The sequence below is a fragment of the Podarcis vaucheri genome (assembly GCF_965113315.1).
Source record: "Podarcis vaucheri genome assembly, chromosome: 11".
Taxonomy (NCBI): domain Eukaryota; kingdom Metazoa; phylum Chordata; class Lepidosauria; order Squamata; family Lacertidae; genus Podarcis; species Podarcis vaucheri.
Window position 1 is genome coordinate 14,026,123 of NC_138749.1, and position 14,371 is coordinate 14,040,493.

The 14,371-nt window shown below is 42.0% G+C and overlaps 1 protein-coding gene across 3 annotated transcripts in view; it reads right to left on the reverse strand.

Annotated features, from left to right (window-relative positions):
• The window catches only part of TCF4 (transcription factor 4), a 345,040-nt gene that overhangs the window by 31,567 nt on the left and 299,102 nt on the right, over positions 1 to 14,371 (reverse strand). For 2 of the 3 annotated variants that reach the window (XM_082241939.1, XM_082241940.1), the window contains exons 13-15: positions 12,183 to 12,261; positions 9,625 to 9,701; positions 5,556 to 5,759 (exon numbers count right to left, since the gene is read on the reverse strand). In XM_082241939.1, coding sequence (XP_082098065.1) covers positions 5,556 to 5,759; positions 9,625 to 9,701; positions 12,183 to 12,261 — 360 coding nt within the window. The remainder of the gene's footprint in view (positions 1 to 5,555; positions 5,760 to 9,624; positions 9,702 to 12,182; positions 12,262 to 14,371) is intronic. The other variant, XM_082241941.1, reaches the window with a different exon arrangement.

The following is a 14,371-nucleotide window of genomic DNA, read 5'->3' on the forward strand; positions in this document are numbered from 1 at the left end:
ATGAAAAAATTAGCCAGGGAAGAGGTTTTCTACCTCACTCATAACACTATAACTGGGGTAACACAATGAAGATCAGGACAGAGAAAAGGAAGTTCTTATTCACACAGTGCATATTGGCTGTAAACTTTAAAAGGGGATTGGAAAATTTCATGGAGGATAAGGCAGTATGCCTCTGGATGCCAGTTGCTGAGAAACACAAGTGCGGTGAGTACTGTTGTGCTCAGGTCTTCCCCCTGAGTTCCACTCTAGAAAGAGAATGCTGGACTAGACAAGGATTGGGTCTGACAAGAGCAGAGTTCTTATCAGAATTGATGGACTAAGGAACTTTCCTTACCTTAAAAGAGTATTTCTCCTCACTACTTGAACAGGGTTGATGGATAAGGAACTGGTAGAAAGTTTTGTGTCCTAGCAGAAGCTGACACAGAAGCTAAATCTGAAGCTGCTTCATATCATGCTTTAAGATTAGCTGAAGGACTGCTTGTTACAGAAGAAGTGGTCTTGGAGACTGATCACTGTTCTACCAACCTCAGTATTATCTACACCAATAGTCTTCAACCTTTTCAGATCTGGGCTCTACATACATACATAGCGACCAACTTCATAATTTTAGCATGTACTTGTATGGTGGCAGTACTGCTGTTGCTCTATACCTTAGGCTAGGCTGCAACCTAATAACAGGACATAATGTGACAGCTGTAGATGAATGGTATCCTCACTGCCCATCAGCAGTTCCCCAGGGAATCTTTCCCAATTTAACCTGGAAATGACAAAGAATTGAACCTGGGACCTTTTGCATGTAAATCACGTGCTCTACTATTGAGCTATGACTTTTCCCCACTGTAAGAAGTCATTAAGAGAGAGGGACAAATAGTTTCACCGTCACCACTCCCTGCTTCTGCCTGAAAAGCAGAGTGACAGCTATTCCACTATCTATTCTGTTCTGAGATACAATTAACATGTAGGATATTTGCAGCAAAGTGTGTAGTTAAGTACAAACAAGATTCAGCACTTCGATGTAAAAAATACTGTATGAAAAGATTAAGTACACCAACTAACAATAAATGTCCTGTCCTCCAATTCAAATTCAGTACTGAAGCATATGCCTAACGTAGGTTTGGTCTGAAATCACATCTCTTAATTGCCTTCAATATGTTGGCTTTGGTGGCACATGGGGGGGAAAGTCTATTACATCAAACTACAGAAAGAGGGAAAATACACAGCAATATGGCAATAATTCCTTGATTTCTATGTAGACTGATGTGAACATGAGGAAACTCCAAAAACTGCAGTTGTGCAATAACTTTATGAGAACTACACAAAATAAGACAGAAAAATGTGGGATGCTTTCAAGTTCTTCAAAACTCTTTACTAGGAAAGATGTTCTAAAAAGAGAGGTGTGAGGTGGGTGAGGAAAACCAAAAATGAAGAAATGTACAAAAAATATGCTGCTGTAGTTGCCAGGAGGTCAGCTTGTAGACTCCATTCAAAGATAGGAGGCTGCAGGCTGAACAAGAACCCCTTGACCCAGTGGCGTAGCGTGGGGGGTGCAGGGGGGGCCGGCCGCACCGGGCACAACATCTGGGGGTTAGGGTTAGGGGGCGCAAATCCACGGGTTAGGGGGCGCAAATCCACGGGTTAGGGGGCGCAAATCCACGGGTTAGGGGGCGCAAATTACTTGCCTTGCCCCGGGTGCTGACAACCCACGCTACGCCACTGCCTTGACCCCAACTGTGTGTGTAACAACTTGTCTAATTCAGAATTCTGGAGAAATTGAAAGCTCACTTTGAATTTCTGACACTTTTGGTTGGCTCCCATAGGGGGGAACCTGTGGATTTTGGAGTCTTTTCTTAAGAACCAACATGGCTCCCTTTACTTTTTATATGAAACTGGTGCTTTTTATAAAGGCATGGTGCGGGAAATATGTGCATAAATCTGTAATTAGCTAGAAATTTAGATTTCCTTCCCTCCCTCTTTTTAAATTTCCATTTTCTCCTCTGTTCTTTCAACATGTGTGTTGAGCCACCCTGAAACCCCTGGATATAGGGCGGTATATAAATTCAATCAGTCAAAAATGGGATATCTATCTTATCTATCTATCTATGTATCTATCTATCTAGGTGTATGGTAGCCGGGAATTGTTTGTGTAAATTAAATAAATCAATGGTTAATAATAATAATAATAATAATAATAATAATAATAATAATAAATTTTATTTATATCCCGCCCTCCCCAGCCGAAGCCGGGCTCAGGGCGGCTAACAACACTAAAATAGTGCAACATTATAAAAACATCATAAGAATTAATTAAAATCAAAATTGATGGCAACCATAAACTAAAGTATTGTAAAGATTGCCAAAGGAGGGAGTCAGGCTGTGCCCTAACCAAAGGCCTGGTGGAACAGCTCTGTCTTGCAGGCCCTGCGGAAAGATGTCAAGTCCTGGAGGGCCCTTGTCTCTTGTGACAGAGCGTTCCACCAGGTTGGAGCCGCAGCCGAAAAAGCCCTGGCTCTAGTTGAGGCCAGCCTAACCTGTCTGTGGCCTGGGACCTTCAAGATGTTTTTATTTGAGGACCGTAAGTTCCTCTGTGGGGCATACCAGGAGAGGCGGTCCCGTAGATACGAGGGTCCTAGGCCGTATAGGGCTTTGAAGGTTAAAACCAGCACCTTAAACCTGATCCTGTACTCCACCGGGAGCCAGTGCAGCTGGTATAGCACCGGATGAATGTGATCCCGCAGCGAAGACCCCGTAAGGAGTCTCGCTGCGGCATTCTGCACCCGCTGGAGTTTCTGGGTCAGTCTCAAGGGCAGCCCCACGTAGAGCGAGTTACAATAGTCCAGTCTGGAGGTGACCGTCGCGTGGATCACAGTGGCTAGGTCAGGGCGAGAGAGGTAAGGGGCCAACTGCTTAGCTTGGCGGAGATGAAAAAATGCCGCCTTTGTTATAGCTGCAATCTGCGCCTCCATGGAGAGGGAGGTATCGAAGATTAATAAAAAAAGAGTGGAAATGCCCCCTCCCCAAATTATTTCAAATCCAAGTAAGTTATTTTTTCATCCAGGGGCTGGGTGAATTGTGGGTGGGGTGAGGAGAGAGAATTTGGGATTCTTGCACATGAAATGCACATTCTGCTCTCTACAGATTGCATGGGGCCCTTTAAAAGTTGCTGCAGCCCCTGGACGTTATTTTTCTGTGAGCAGTTCCTGTGTGGCTAAGGATAACATGTAGGAAGAGGCTGCTGACCATGCAATCAGTCCCTTGGTCGATTTAAATACACTTATCCCAGGCATGCAGGACCAGCTCATAGAAAATAGATTGTCTTATGTTTCAGGTGCAAAGGACTCCAAGTATTAAACCCACTGACTAGAGATGTAGATGTGCAGCTGAGATATCCCCCCTCCCAAAGGTACAATCAAAAGGAGACAGTTGCTCCAAAAAATAGGGAACAATGTGTTTGTTTGTTTGTTTGTTTGTTTGTTTTTAAAGCAAAGCACAGTGGCATTAGCTACATTGGAATCTGAATAGGGCATGCCTGCTTATAGCACATGCAGATTCAACTTTCACTAGCCTCTCAGTAACCAGCACAAGCATGGACTGCAGGCATGGGTACCTTGAGAGGGTAGAAAACCCCATCAGCTACCCATGAATGTCTGCTGGCTTCTGCTTGTATAACATCAACTTTGTGTCCAATGAGGTGAATTGCAGCCCACGAAAACATATGCCATGATGAACGTTTGAGATGCCAAAAGATGCTTTCTTGGTTGTGCTTCTGCAGACTATGTGCAAGCGTTAGTCCATCTAGCTCAGTACTATTTACACTCACTGAAAGTGGAGCTCCAGAGTTTCCAGGCAGGGGCCTCCCTCCCACCCTATCTGGAGATACTGCCATTGGGAGATTTATCCTGGGACCTTCTGCAGGCAATGCAGATGCTCTGCCACTGAGCTACAGCCCATTTGCTAACATAGTTAACCAACAGGGACTAACATGGCTACCCCTATGGGAAGTACAGGGTTATATGCAGTGGTAGGGTAGATGCAGTGAAATTAATAGACCTTATGAACATAGGTCCATTAATTTCAGTAGGTCAGCTTTGAGAAGAACTTAGATACTACCCACTGCGCTTTTCCTTTGTACTCTCCCCCTGAATCTTGCATTCACACCGTCCAAAGAAAAAAGTCAAATGTTTTGGCCAAAGGTATCCTTGAGATAGCTAGATAGCTAGAGATAGATACATAGATAGATAGATAGATAGATAGATAGATAGATAGATAGATAGATATAGATAATTAGGACTGAAGCAACAGGATAGCTTCCAACCAGATTTTAAAAGCATGAACAATGGTAATGGACTGGGTGAGAGCCAATAAACTGAAGCTCAATCCACATAAGTGAGGCACTGTTAGTGGGTGGTTCCTTAGACCTGATGCATGGTAGGGCAACTGCTCTCAATTGGGTTACACTCCATTCAACCTGGGGATACAGCTGGATCCATCCCTTTCACCTGAGACTCAAGTGGCCTTGGTGGAGCCCTCTGTCAGCTTCAGCTGGTGGCCCAGCTACCATCCCTATGTTGACAGGGATAGCCTAACTTCTGGTGCCTATGCTTTGATAACTGTTAGGGTTAGATTACTACAATGTGTTATACATGGAGCTGCCTTTGAAGACAGTTCTGAAACTGCAGCTGGTGAAGAATTCAACAGCCAGGCTCCTCACTTGGGCAAAAGTGCTGGTTTTGCCCCAGAAAAATTCGAAGTGCTGGTTTTGACCGAAGTGTTATCTGGCTCAGGACCCCAATACCCCAAGGACCCTCCCCATGCAAACCAACCTGAACCCTACAATCATTATCTGAGGCCTTTTTCATGTGACCTCTCCACATGAGGTCTGGAGGGTGGCAACATGAGAAAAGGCTTTTTCAGTGGTAGTTCCCTACTTGTGGAATGCTCTCTCTCCCCGGGGAGATTCACCTGGTGCCATTGTTACATAACTTGAGGTGCCAGGCAAAAACATTCCTTTTTCTCCAGGCCTTTGATTCTTAATTATCTGTGGACTTTCTTTGTGGGTGGCATGTTTCAATCTCTTTTTTTTTTCAAAAATAAAATTGCCCTTTTTTTAAAAAAAAAATGCTGGTTTTTATGTCTGCCTGCCTGCATGTACGTATGTTCCTTGCTTAAAATATTGTAAGTTGCTTTGAGTTGCCATTGCAAAAAGCGACTAATGAAGTTAATAAATAATAATGATATTAATAATAATAACAAACAATTCGGAAAACGTTGATTCTACAACCACAAATATATGCAATATGAAAGCAATAGGTGTCTTTAAAACACATCCAGAAGAGGGCTAAATGGATCTGCATAATATGAGTATGTTTGAAAACCAATTAATTGCACCAACAATATTAGCAAGGCATCATGTTTATAAGCTCAGAATGACTACATTTTGCCCCAGTTAAATGCCTGATAAAAAAAGAACAGTGTAAAAAAAATCCTAATTACTTCACTATTGTTGCTGTTGTTATTATTATTATTTTTAAGAGCAGTGTTTAATCTTTATAGCTTACCATTAGCGAGTGTCTATTGGCTGAAAGAAGGCCTGTCCCATATCCTGACCCAAGACCTCCCATTGCTCCATTATGAGAGGGCCCTATTAAGCCATGCATGTCGCTATGACTACCGGGCATGGCAGTTGAAGGCCCCACTGCATGATTCCGGAGAACATGAATAGCATCATCCAGTCTTTCCAAGCGGTCTTCAATCCGGCTTTGCTGTTTGTTTATGAAAAACAAATCAAGAGAAGCATCAGCAAATGTGAAGGGCCATTTAATGCTTGAGACAAAACCCACAGAGATTAGGAACCCCACACTTAAAAATAAAATAAAATTCTATTGCTTCATGCTAGGCAGGGGAAGGGGGAGAGGTGGGCTGCTTCTGAATTTGTATTTACATTATAGACACAATATGGGTTGAATCTAAAGTTACTCCCGCTCAGAGAAGACTCAGTGAAATTAACTGACCCAAGTTAGTTATATACATTAATTTCAATGGGTACACTCTTAAGCAGGACTAGTATATATAATGCTATAGAAATTAAATAATAATAATAACTTTGGACACAACCCACTGTCTCATATAAAACAATGATACCAAAACTGTTTCTCTAGGGAACCATGCAAGTTCCATTCACAAAAAAGATAGCTTTCATTTTCATGGGCAAAACAGTTTCATTGATTCCTCATGAACATAACATCTGAAGTACATATGTTACCTTCTGGTTTTGAAACATTTTGAATCATTCAGAAATACCTAATTGCTGTGACAATTTAAAATGCTTAAATACAGCGGGCTGCAATCCTATATTCATTTATTCCCATGTGGCTCTGTTAATATCAAGTTAAAGTTAGTTAGGTTGTGCACTGTGACCTACATACAGCAAGCATTGCTAGGGCCTATTATTCTCATGCAACCGGAGAAAAGGGTGAGAAGGAACATATTTGTCTGCCACCCATTTCCTTGTGGTGCTATGGGCCCAAATAACTTTCAGAACAACTGCACATTAAACAGGTTGATCTCATCAGTTGCACAACTAGACTGAGATTAAAACACGCACACATGTACCAATCCCCCCAAAACAAACCCTGGGGTAAGCTGTGCCATTCACCTTCTCCAACACTTATATACAAACCCTGACCTGTTCTTAGGAGCAGCCTCATTACCACTGCATTATTTCACTATCTGGAGCCAGAAAGAGCAGTGGTATTGATTCTTAAGAAACTTAATGTCTGCTTCACTGGGCTACTTCCAAGGGCCAACTTTCACTGACAAAATGAGGTGAAGCAGTGTGTTGCTTTGCCTATTCTGCAGTTCGTTCCAGAATTCCCAAGGGTGCTTCTGAAGTGGGTCACACAGGCGTGGTTCACAACACGCAAATGTGGGAGCTCCCAGAAAGGATCTCACAGCAGCTTAACTGCTCCCTGGTCTTTTCTACTGCCATGCTGAAGGAAGCCAAGGTGTGCCTTCGTGTGCTGTCCGAACTGGGGCTTGTGGTTGAGCTTTCTCCTCACTAACTGCAACCCATAGCCAAGAACAAACTTTGGCTCAGATAATGGCTACTGAAGAGAGAGAGCATAACCACTAGCCCCAGTTTGGACAACACACTAAGCCAAATCTTGGCTTAGCGTGTTGCAATAGTGAGACTTACTGGGGGTGGAGCAAATTGTTTGCCAACTTCTCTATGGGAGCCTGCGCATTCTCATTGTTCCTATGTGCTATATTTTGGCTTCCTGCATCATGCAAATCAGGCCTTTGCAATCTTAAGAAAACTGGGCCAGGCTGATATTAACATATTTATTTACATTATTATATACTAGGAAGTAGAGAATTTAGTGCAAGCTATCTTGCATATAACATTACTTGCACTTAATTGTTACCCTTCTCTACTCCATGCCATAAGCTATGTTTTGGTTTTGGTTTTAATTAGTTTAAAAACCTTTTGCTATGCAGCATTCTGGGTATTTGGGGTGTGGTTTTGTTATTATTCATAAAATTGAAGTCCATCACTTTTTTCATGGAAATAGCTGAGGAGTTATTTGGATCCCTGGCATATTAATGCCTTTTTCTTACCATCTAACCAGGAAAAAGAGAATAAACTTTGACTATTCTGGGGAAAAGGCCATTCGCAGAATACTAAGCTATAGATAAAAAAAGAAATCCAGAGAACTGCAATCTTCATCACTATTTCTTACTGTCACGTTATTCTTGTGCTGAGATTACCAATTCAGTTAGATGACCTCAAAGTCAACTTTTTCAGACTTGCTGGGCACTCTATGACTTATGGGTAGCCGAATATGGTGCCCTCAAGATTTTGTTGGACTACAACTCGCATCATCCCTGACCACTGGCCCTGCTGGCTAAGGTTGATGGAACCAGAGGGCACCATATTGGGTAACTCTTGCATAGGTGAAGGACACCAACCAAAGCTGAACCTCCTCATGAAAAGCACCTACCATGAGAACCTCAATAACATGCTGATGAGTTGCAAAAATCACCCAGTAGCAGAAAGTGGGTTATCTGGAATTTACTTAGAACCAGATGAACAATGCAGCCACTGACACTATGCATGCTTGCAGCAATATCATCTGGAAATAAATAATATCTGACATTTCCTCATGACAGCAGCATTGCTTCTTTAATAGCTAGGTGCTATAATTCATAATACTTCTGAAGTCGACTAAAATTCTGATGCTGAACTTGAGTTTTCCAAGAGTCTGCATTATGTGGCCATTCCTGAAGTCCTCAGTAGTCCTCTGTCGGCCCCCCTACAAACTGGGAATCATTTGTTTCCTATCAGCTTTTCTTTCTTTTTTTACAGTTTTCCTAGATGCCTAACTTTTAATTTTTTTGTGTTTTACACTGCTTAGTTTTAATTGGTGTGATACAGAACCGTGTTTTGCTTTTAATCTAGTTTTCATGAAATGTTATTGAATGCTCTTGTACTTTTATTGCTTTTATGTAAACCACTCAGAGATTATAATTATCTTAAGTGTTGTTGTTTTTTTAAAAAACCAACGAACAAATAAATAAATACCGTATTTTTTGCCCTATAGGACGCACTTTTTCCCCTCCAAAAATGAAGGGGAAATGTGTGTGCGTCCCATGGGGCGAATGCAGGCTTTCGCTGAAGCCTGGAGAGCGAGAGAGGTCAGTGCGCACCGACCCCTCTCACTCTCCAGGCTTCGCGGACCTCTCCACAAGCAGCGGGAGCGCTCCCGCTGCTTGCGGAGAGTTGCCAGGATGCCGAAGCCTGTGCACGCTGAGATCAGCGCGTCCAGGCTTCGCGGACCTCTCCGCAAGCAGCGGGAGCCAGCGCTGGGCTCCCGTGGCTTGCAGAGAGCTGCCTGTTTGGGGGCTGGGGTCGGGGGAAGCTCGGACCTCCCCCGCCCCAGCCCCACGCCTGGGGAAAAAAAATAATTCCCCCCTTTATTTCCCCCCAAAAAAACTAGGTGCGCCTTATGGGACGGTGCGTCCTATAGGGCGAAAAATACGGTACATTCGCTATCATTGATGGCACATCAAAAGTATGTTTATGGTATGATCCTTTACCTCCTCAACTAAGCTGAGAAACACAAAAAAGGCTGAAAGTTTTATTAATTATATGCTGAGTGACTTTTCTTACCCTCCCATTTAAATAAACTCTCTTTATCATTTCTTTAGTATTCCATGATTAGAATCTTCAGTGATTCCACTGTCGTTTACACAATGCTGTTTTTTTTCTACCAAATGCCAGCCTGTCCTTCTTCAAATTTGCACCTCTGTACTATGTATGGCATCCCTACCTTCTGCATCAAATTCTGCATTTTGTGCCCCATTTTTCACGTGTTCGGTTTTTTGCCACTAGTTATCAGCTAAGAGTGCACAAGGTGGGGGTGGAAGTATCTACAAATATTTAATGGTTTATGAGTGAAGTTTCACACCACCTAGTTTGGAAACGGTCAGAAGGACCGTGAAAAATCCAAGGACGTTGCAAATCACCAGCAAAAGGAAAAACCTGTGTTAGAAAAGTGGGTGAGAAATGGAAGACGTAGACAGCAGATAAAATACTAACACCAAGGAGGTCACCAGTCAAAAACATACCAAAGAGTGTAAGGGACCTTCATAATTGGGAGATGATGATGCTTGCCCTCCATTCCTAGACCAAACAGCTGTGCCTGCTAATAGTAAAATGGGAGTTACCATTGGAACTATGCAAACAAAATGCTTCTTTTTTAAAAAAATAAATAAATATGGAGACATGTAAATGCTTTTTCCTAGATAAGACATACAAAACAGACTTATGGAGAACTTTCAAAATATATGCTGATTAAGGAGAAGAAAAAATACCTTTGTAGCAAATGCTGATGATACATGCTACAAAGGTTCCCCAGATTAGTCGCTAACATGCACACTTTCACTGACTGGCTGCATCAGGAAGAGAGGTGTCACCAACTGAAGCAAGAATCGCTCTCTTAAAAAAGTGCTAAGGGGACTGCTGGACTGTGCCATAATTCTATAAATGGGAGACAGTATCACTGAATCATCAAACCTATGGCAAGTTTCTTCTTTAAAAAAAATAAAAATCAAGAATTCCATTCTTCTGTTCCACCAACTCCATTCATTTCAATGCACCAAATGAAGGGAAAGTTTCTGGTGCACTGTGCCTATCTGCACTGCAATTTTCACATTTGGTTACCGTCTCTCAAAAGTACTGAAAGAGGCTGCTTTCTTATTTGTGTCATTCTATTCAGCCAGCCAACCTCCCCCGCCCCTCTTTTTTTTTTTATTGCTCTTAAGAGTGAAATACAAAAGGGTCAACAGGGTAATGTATCCGTTTCCTAATGAAGTCACACTGAACACCCAGGGATCAAATGTTGTTTTGGAAGCTTTTCCTTACAGAATGTGCTTATGGAGATTAATAATCTGGATATTCACAATGTGACTTCCCCCTTCTATGACACAACTGGCTTTCTGAATAACAGCAGAGCCATCCACATTTTTTCCTCTAGACTTTTTCTATCTACACTTGACACATTCACTAATAACTTTTAAGATGCACATGGAAGCAAGATCAGAAATTTCTAAGTCTAAATTAAGGGACATGGTCTAATTTTAAAGAGGTTCATTCGAGACCTTTAGTATAATTATTTCACTCTGGAATATTTATCAAAATGTGCCATGTGGGAGAAAGATAAAAACAACTGTTATTAACCTATACTCTCAAGGTATTATTTTGATAAAAAAATATTTGTTCAAGAGGTTCTTCTTTTCTCCTCCATTATATTTATTTAGATTGCTTAATTCTCTTGATTTTGACAGCCAATCTGTTGCAGGATGTGCCAGTAAAGTGGCTCTGTTAATCCTGCATATACTTACTTGGGTTATCTGCAGACTACTCAGCATCCACAGTGCAAACCTAACCTCACTAACCCAGGGATAAGTCCCACTGAATTCAAAGGGGCTTATTTCTGAGTAGACATACTTAGGGTTGCAGAGGAAGCTATCCAATATCATGCATTGCTTTGCCACTGCCCTCATACCTCCCTTTTAATGGGACGGGGCTCGCCACAGGAAGATGTGAACAATTAAAAAGGAGATTTTGCACTGCAAATAACTGGAGCATCTTCCATTTAGTCATTCACTTCACTCTGCAATGAAGGGATTTGCTGCCTTAACTCTTGAGTGTATGGATGGGCTTCTGAAAACAGGGAAGCACAGTTGGGACATTGCTCCTTAACTAGACTTCAGATGACCCTCCGAGTCCCTTTCAACTCTACACCTCTATGATTCTATGTGTAGAAAAAATCCTCGCTACATGTTTCCTATCTCATGTAGTTCTCATAGTTCTCATGTGATAAACACATGAATTCAGAAAGCATATGAGTTGTCCCTAGATCTTGGGATATTTTCCAGTTAAGATCAGCATCTTAACTTCACTTAAGAGAAGCCAAGTAAGGCTGAGCACAGGAGATTATCTAGCAAACTGGAGTCAGGATATACTCTGATTGCCTGGTGAGGTAGGGGAATAGCAGAGCAAGGAGTTGATAAAATTTTGCAGTTTAGAATGCAAGGGGATGCACACCTGATTTGTGTAGCCTTGACAAATTTCACACTCTTGGGTTCATCCTCTAGGATCAACTCACATGACAATTGTGTGTGGGGGGGGGGTCCCCTTCAATTTTCTTGTAATTAAATTATCTTGGGAATTCAACAGCAAGTGTTAGGATCACCCATTAGTGAGGAAGACTGCTAGAAAACTGATTTGTGGCACAACAGGGGAACAAATGTCTCAGATATATTGTTCCATCAATAAAAGTACAAAATTCAGATTGTGTGTATTATTAGGAACATAGGAATTTGTCTTACACTTAGTGAGACTGTTGGCTCACCTAGCTTAGTACTGTCAACACTGGCTGGCAGTGGCTTTCCAGGGTTTCAGACACGGTCTGCCAGCTCTAGCTTGATATTTTAAACCTGGGAACTTCTGTATGCAAAGCTTGAAAACAATGACCAAACTATGGACCTTCCCTAATATTAAGATGATGAAAGTTTCTGGGACAATTAAGCTCTCCTACCTTGCACAGAAGGGCTATATTTAAGGATCTACTACTTTCTACAAAACCAAAATGTTCAGCAAAGTAGAATGTTAACCACTATACCTGAGAGAGAAGGGGGAGAACCAACAGGAGTTGAAGGATTTGATGAAAAGCTGTTGTTGGTGTGATCTGGAGAGTAGATCTTTAAAAGATGATAAAGAATTATTCTAAACCCATTCGTTAATGGATGCAGACAGACCTATGGCACTTCTATAGTTAAGGAAGGGGGGGAAAACCACACCACCTCTGCTTCCTTATAACCATTAGCCCCTAAAACACGTAAATATGCTGTGAACAGCAACATGACAAAAACATCTTGAAGAACCAGACAGTTGTGCTGAAGGGAAAGTTCTAATTGTCACAGGGTTTTATCTTTCCTTATCGTTTATAATAGTTTTAATGCTCCTTACAGACTGCACTATGGTTGAAATGTATTTTACACAATGCTTTACATATGAAGGTTTCGGAGAGTTATTCTATTTGAAGCTAAACTTATTTTAACAACTACAACAGAGTGAAGATTTAGGAAGCAGGGGTATAAGTGGGCCATGTTTATTACAGAGAGCTCTAAAGCAGGGGTAGCCAGGCTGATGACTTCCAGATACTGCTGGACTACAACTCCCATCAGTCCCAGGCAGCACGACCAATACTCAGAGATGGTGGGAGCTGGAGTACAGCAACATCAGCAGGGCTCTGCTCTAAAGAATAGTCTGGTTGCTACACCCGTTAAGTAGGTTTTGCTACAGGCTATACCTGTTGAGAATGAGTTATATTTTAAATTATGCAGGTAAGACCCACCAGATATCACTCGATACCCGGAACAGGTGAAACTTCTTATGACACGGTTAGATGGCATAGATAATTGATTCTTATTTCAAACAATTATCCAGTAATGGGCAGCATGCTGGGAACCCATGTTGGCGACCGTTTAAGCTGCCTATATGTGAACTCTTCCTCTGAGTTATGTATAGGCAATTAAATCAATTAGCCCTTGATCATCTTCCCTGTTAAATAAATGCCTCGGGGCACCTGCTAAATAACTTTTTTTTGGGGGGGTGGTACTGTATCCATCTATCATACAGAAATTGTGATATACCCCCAACCCCCGGCTGTTTTTGTAACACATGTTAGGTGGACACGGAAAATGTCAAATTCTCATGAGAACTCAGTGGAATCCACTCTGCCCAGAAAATTTAAGTTGCTGTGGTGGTTCTTTTAAAAGTCAGCATACACAAAGTATTGCGGCATTAAGAGATGACTGCCCAGACCTTAAAACACTGACTTTTAAATATTAACCACTGCAAAGAAACAGACTTGGGGGGCCTTTAAACATTACCAAGGCTGTGCAGCTGCTTTCTCTAAGGTAGCAGAGAGTAGAACATTTTTTTAAAAAACTCCAACATGTGAACAGAGGCTGAAGAGAAGCCGATGGCACAGTGCTTGACCACAGAATCGGCACAACAGCGGGCACTGCCAATTCTGCAGGAAGGACCCAAGCTATTGGCCCCCCCTTGCCCGTGTGAGTGGGTCATGAAAAATGTGTGTCAGTTGTGCAGGAGTTGCTTGCAGAAAAGCAGCTTGAGCACAGTTAGGGCAGCGTTTAAAGGCCCCTGAGGTTTGAAAGGAAAACACAAAACGGAAAGCCAAATCCCTTCCCAATGAATCCTTTCTCTGGCTCGCTGCTCAAATTACATTTCAAAGTCACAGCTGTACTCATTCTTGTGGAGAGGATTTGTGTTAAGGACAACTCTGGACACAGAGCGTCCAGGCTGCGAGATAAACACACGTATTGCAGCTCCAACTTCGAGGGTATGACTGCTCTACAAACTTAAATGGGATTCACTGTCATGGCTTCCTCCCAAAGAACCCTGGGAATCAATTATGTGATGCAGAGCAGGAATGTTCATCACCCTGACAAGGAACTAAAATCCCAGAGTTTCTTGGATGAAAATACATAACTGGAACTGGGTGAAAACTGGTTTAAGTTTGTAGTGGAAGTGTGCCCTAGATTTTCACGCACGTGAATACACAAGAAGCCACCCTGCCTTTCAAACGTAAAATGAGAAGCAATACTCAGAAACATTATTGCTATTGAGTTTTCATATCAAGTGAATGGAAGACTGCAAAGCAAGAGTTGGGCATCAACAACTCACCCCAAATTATCTACATTATCCAGAAAGCTTCATAGATGCAACATCACTACAGTATTAAAAAAAATTATTTTAGCTAGCAGTGATGAAATCTATCCCACA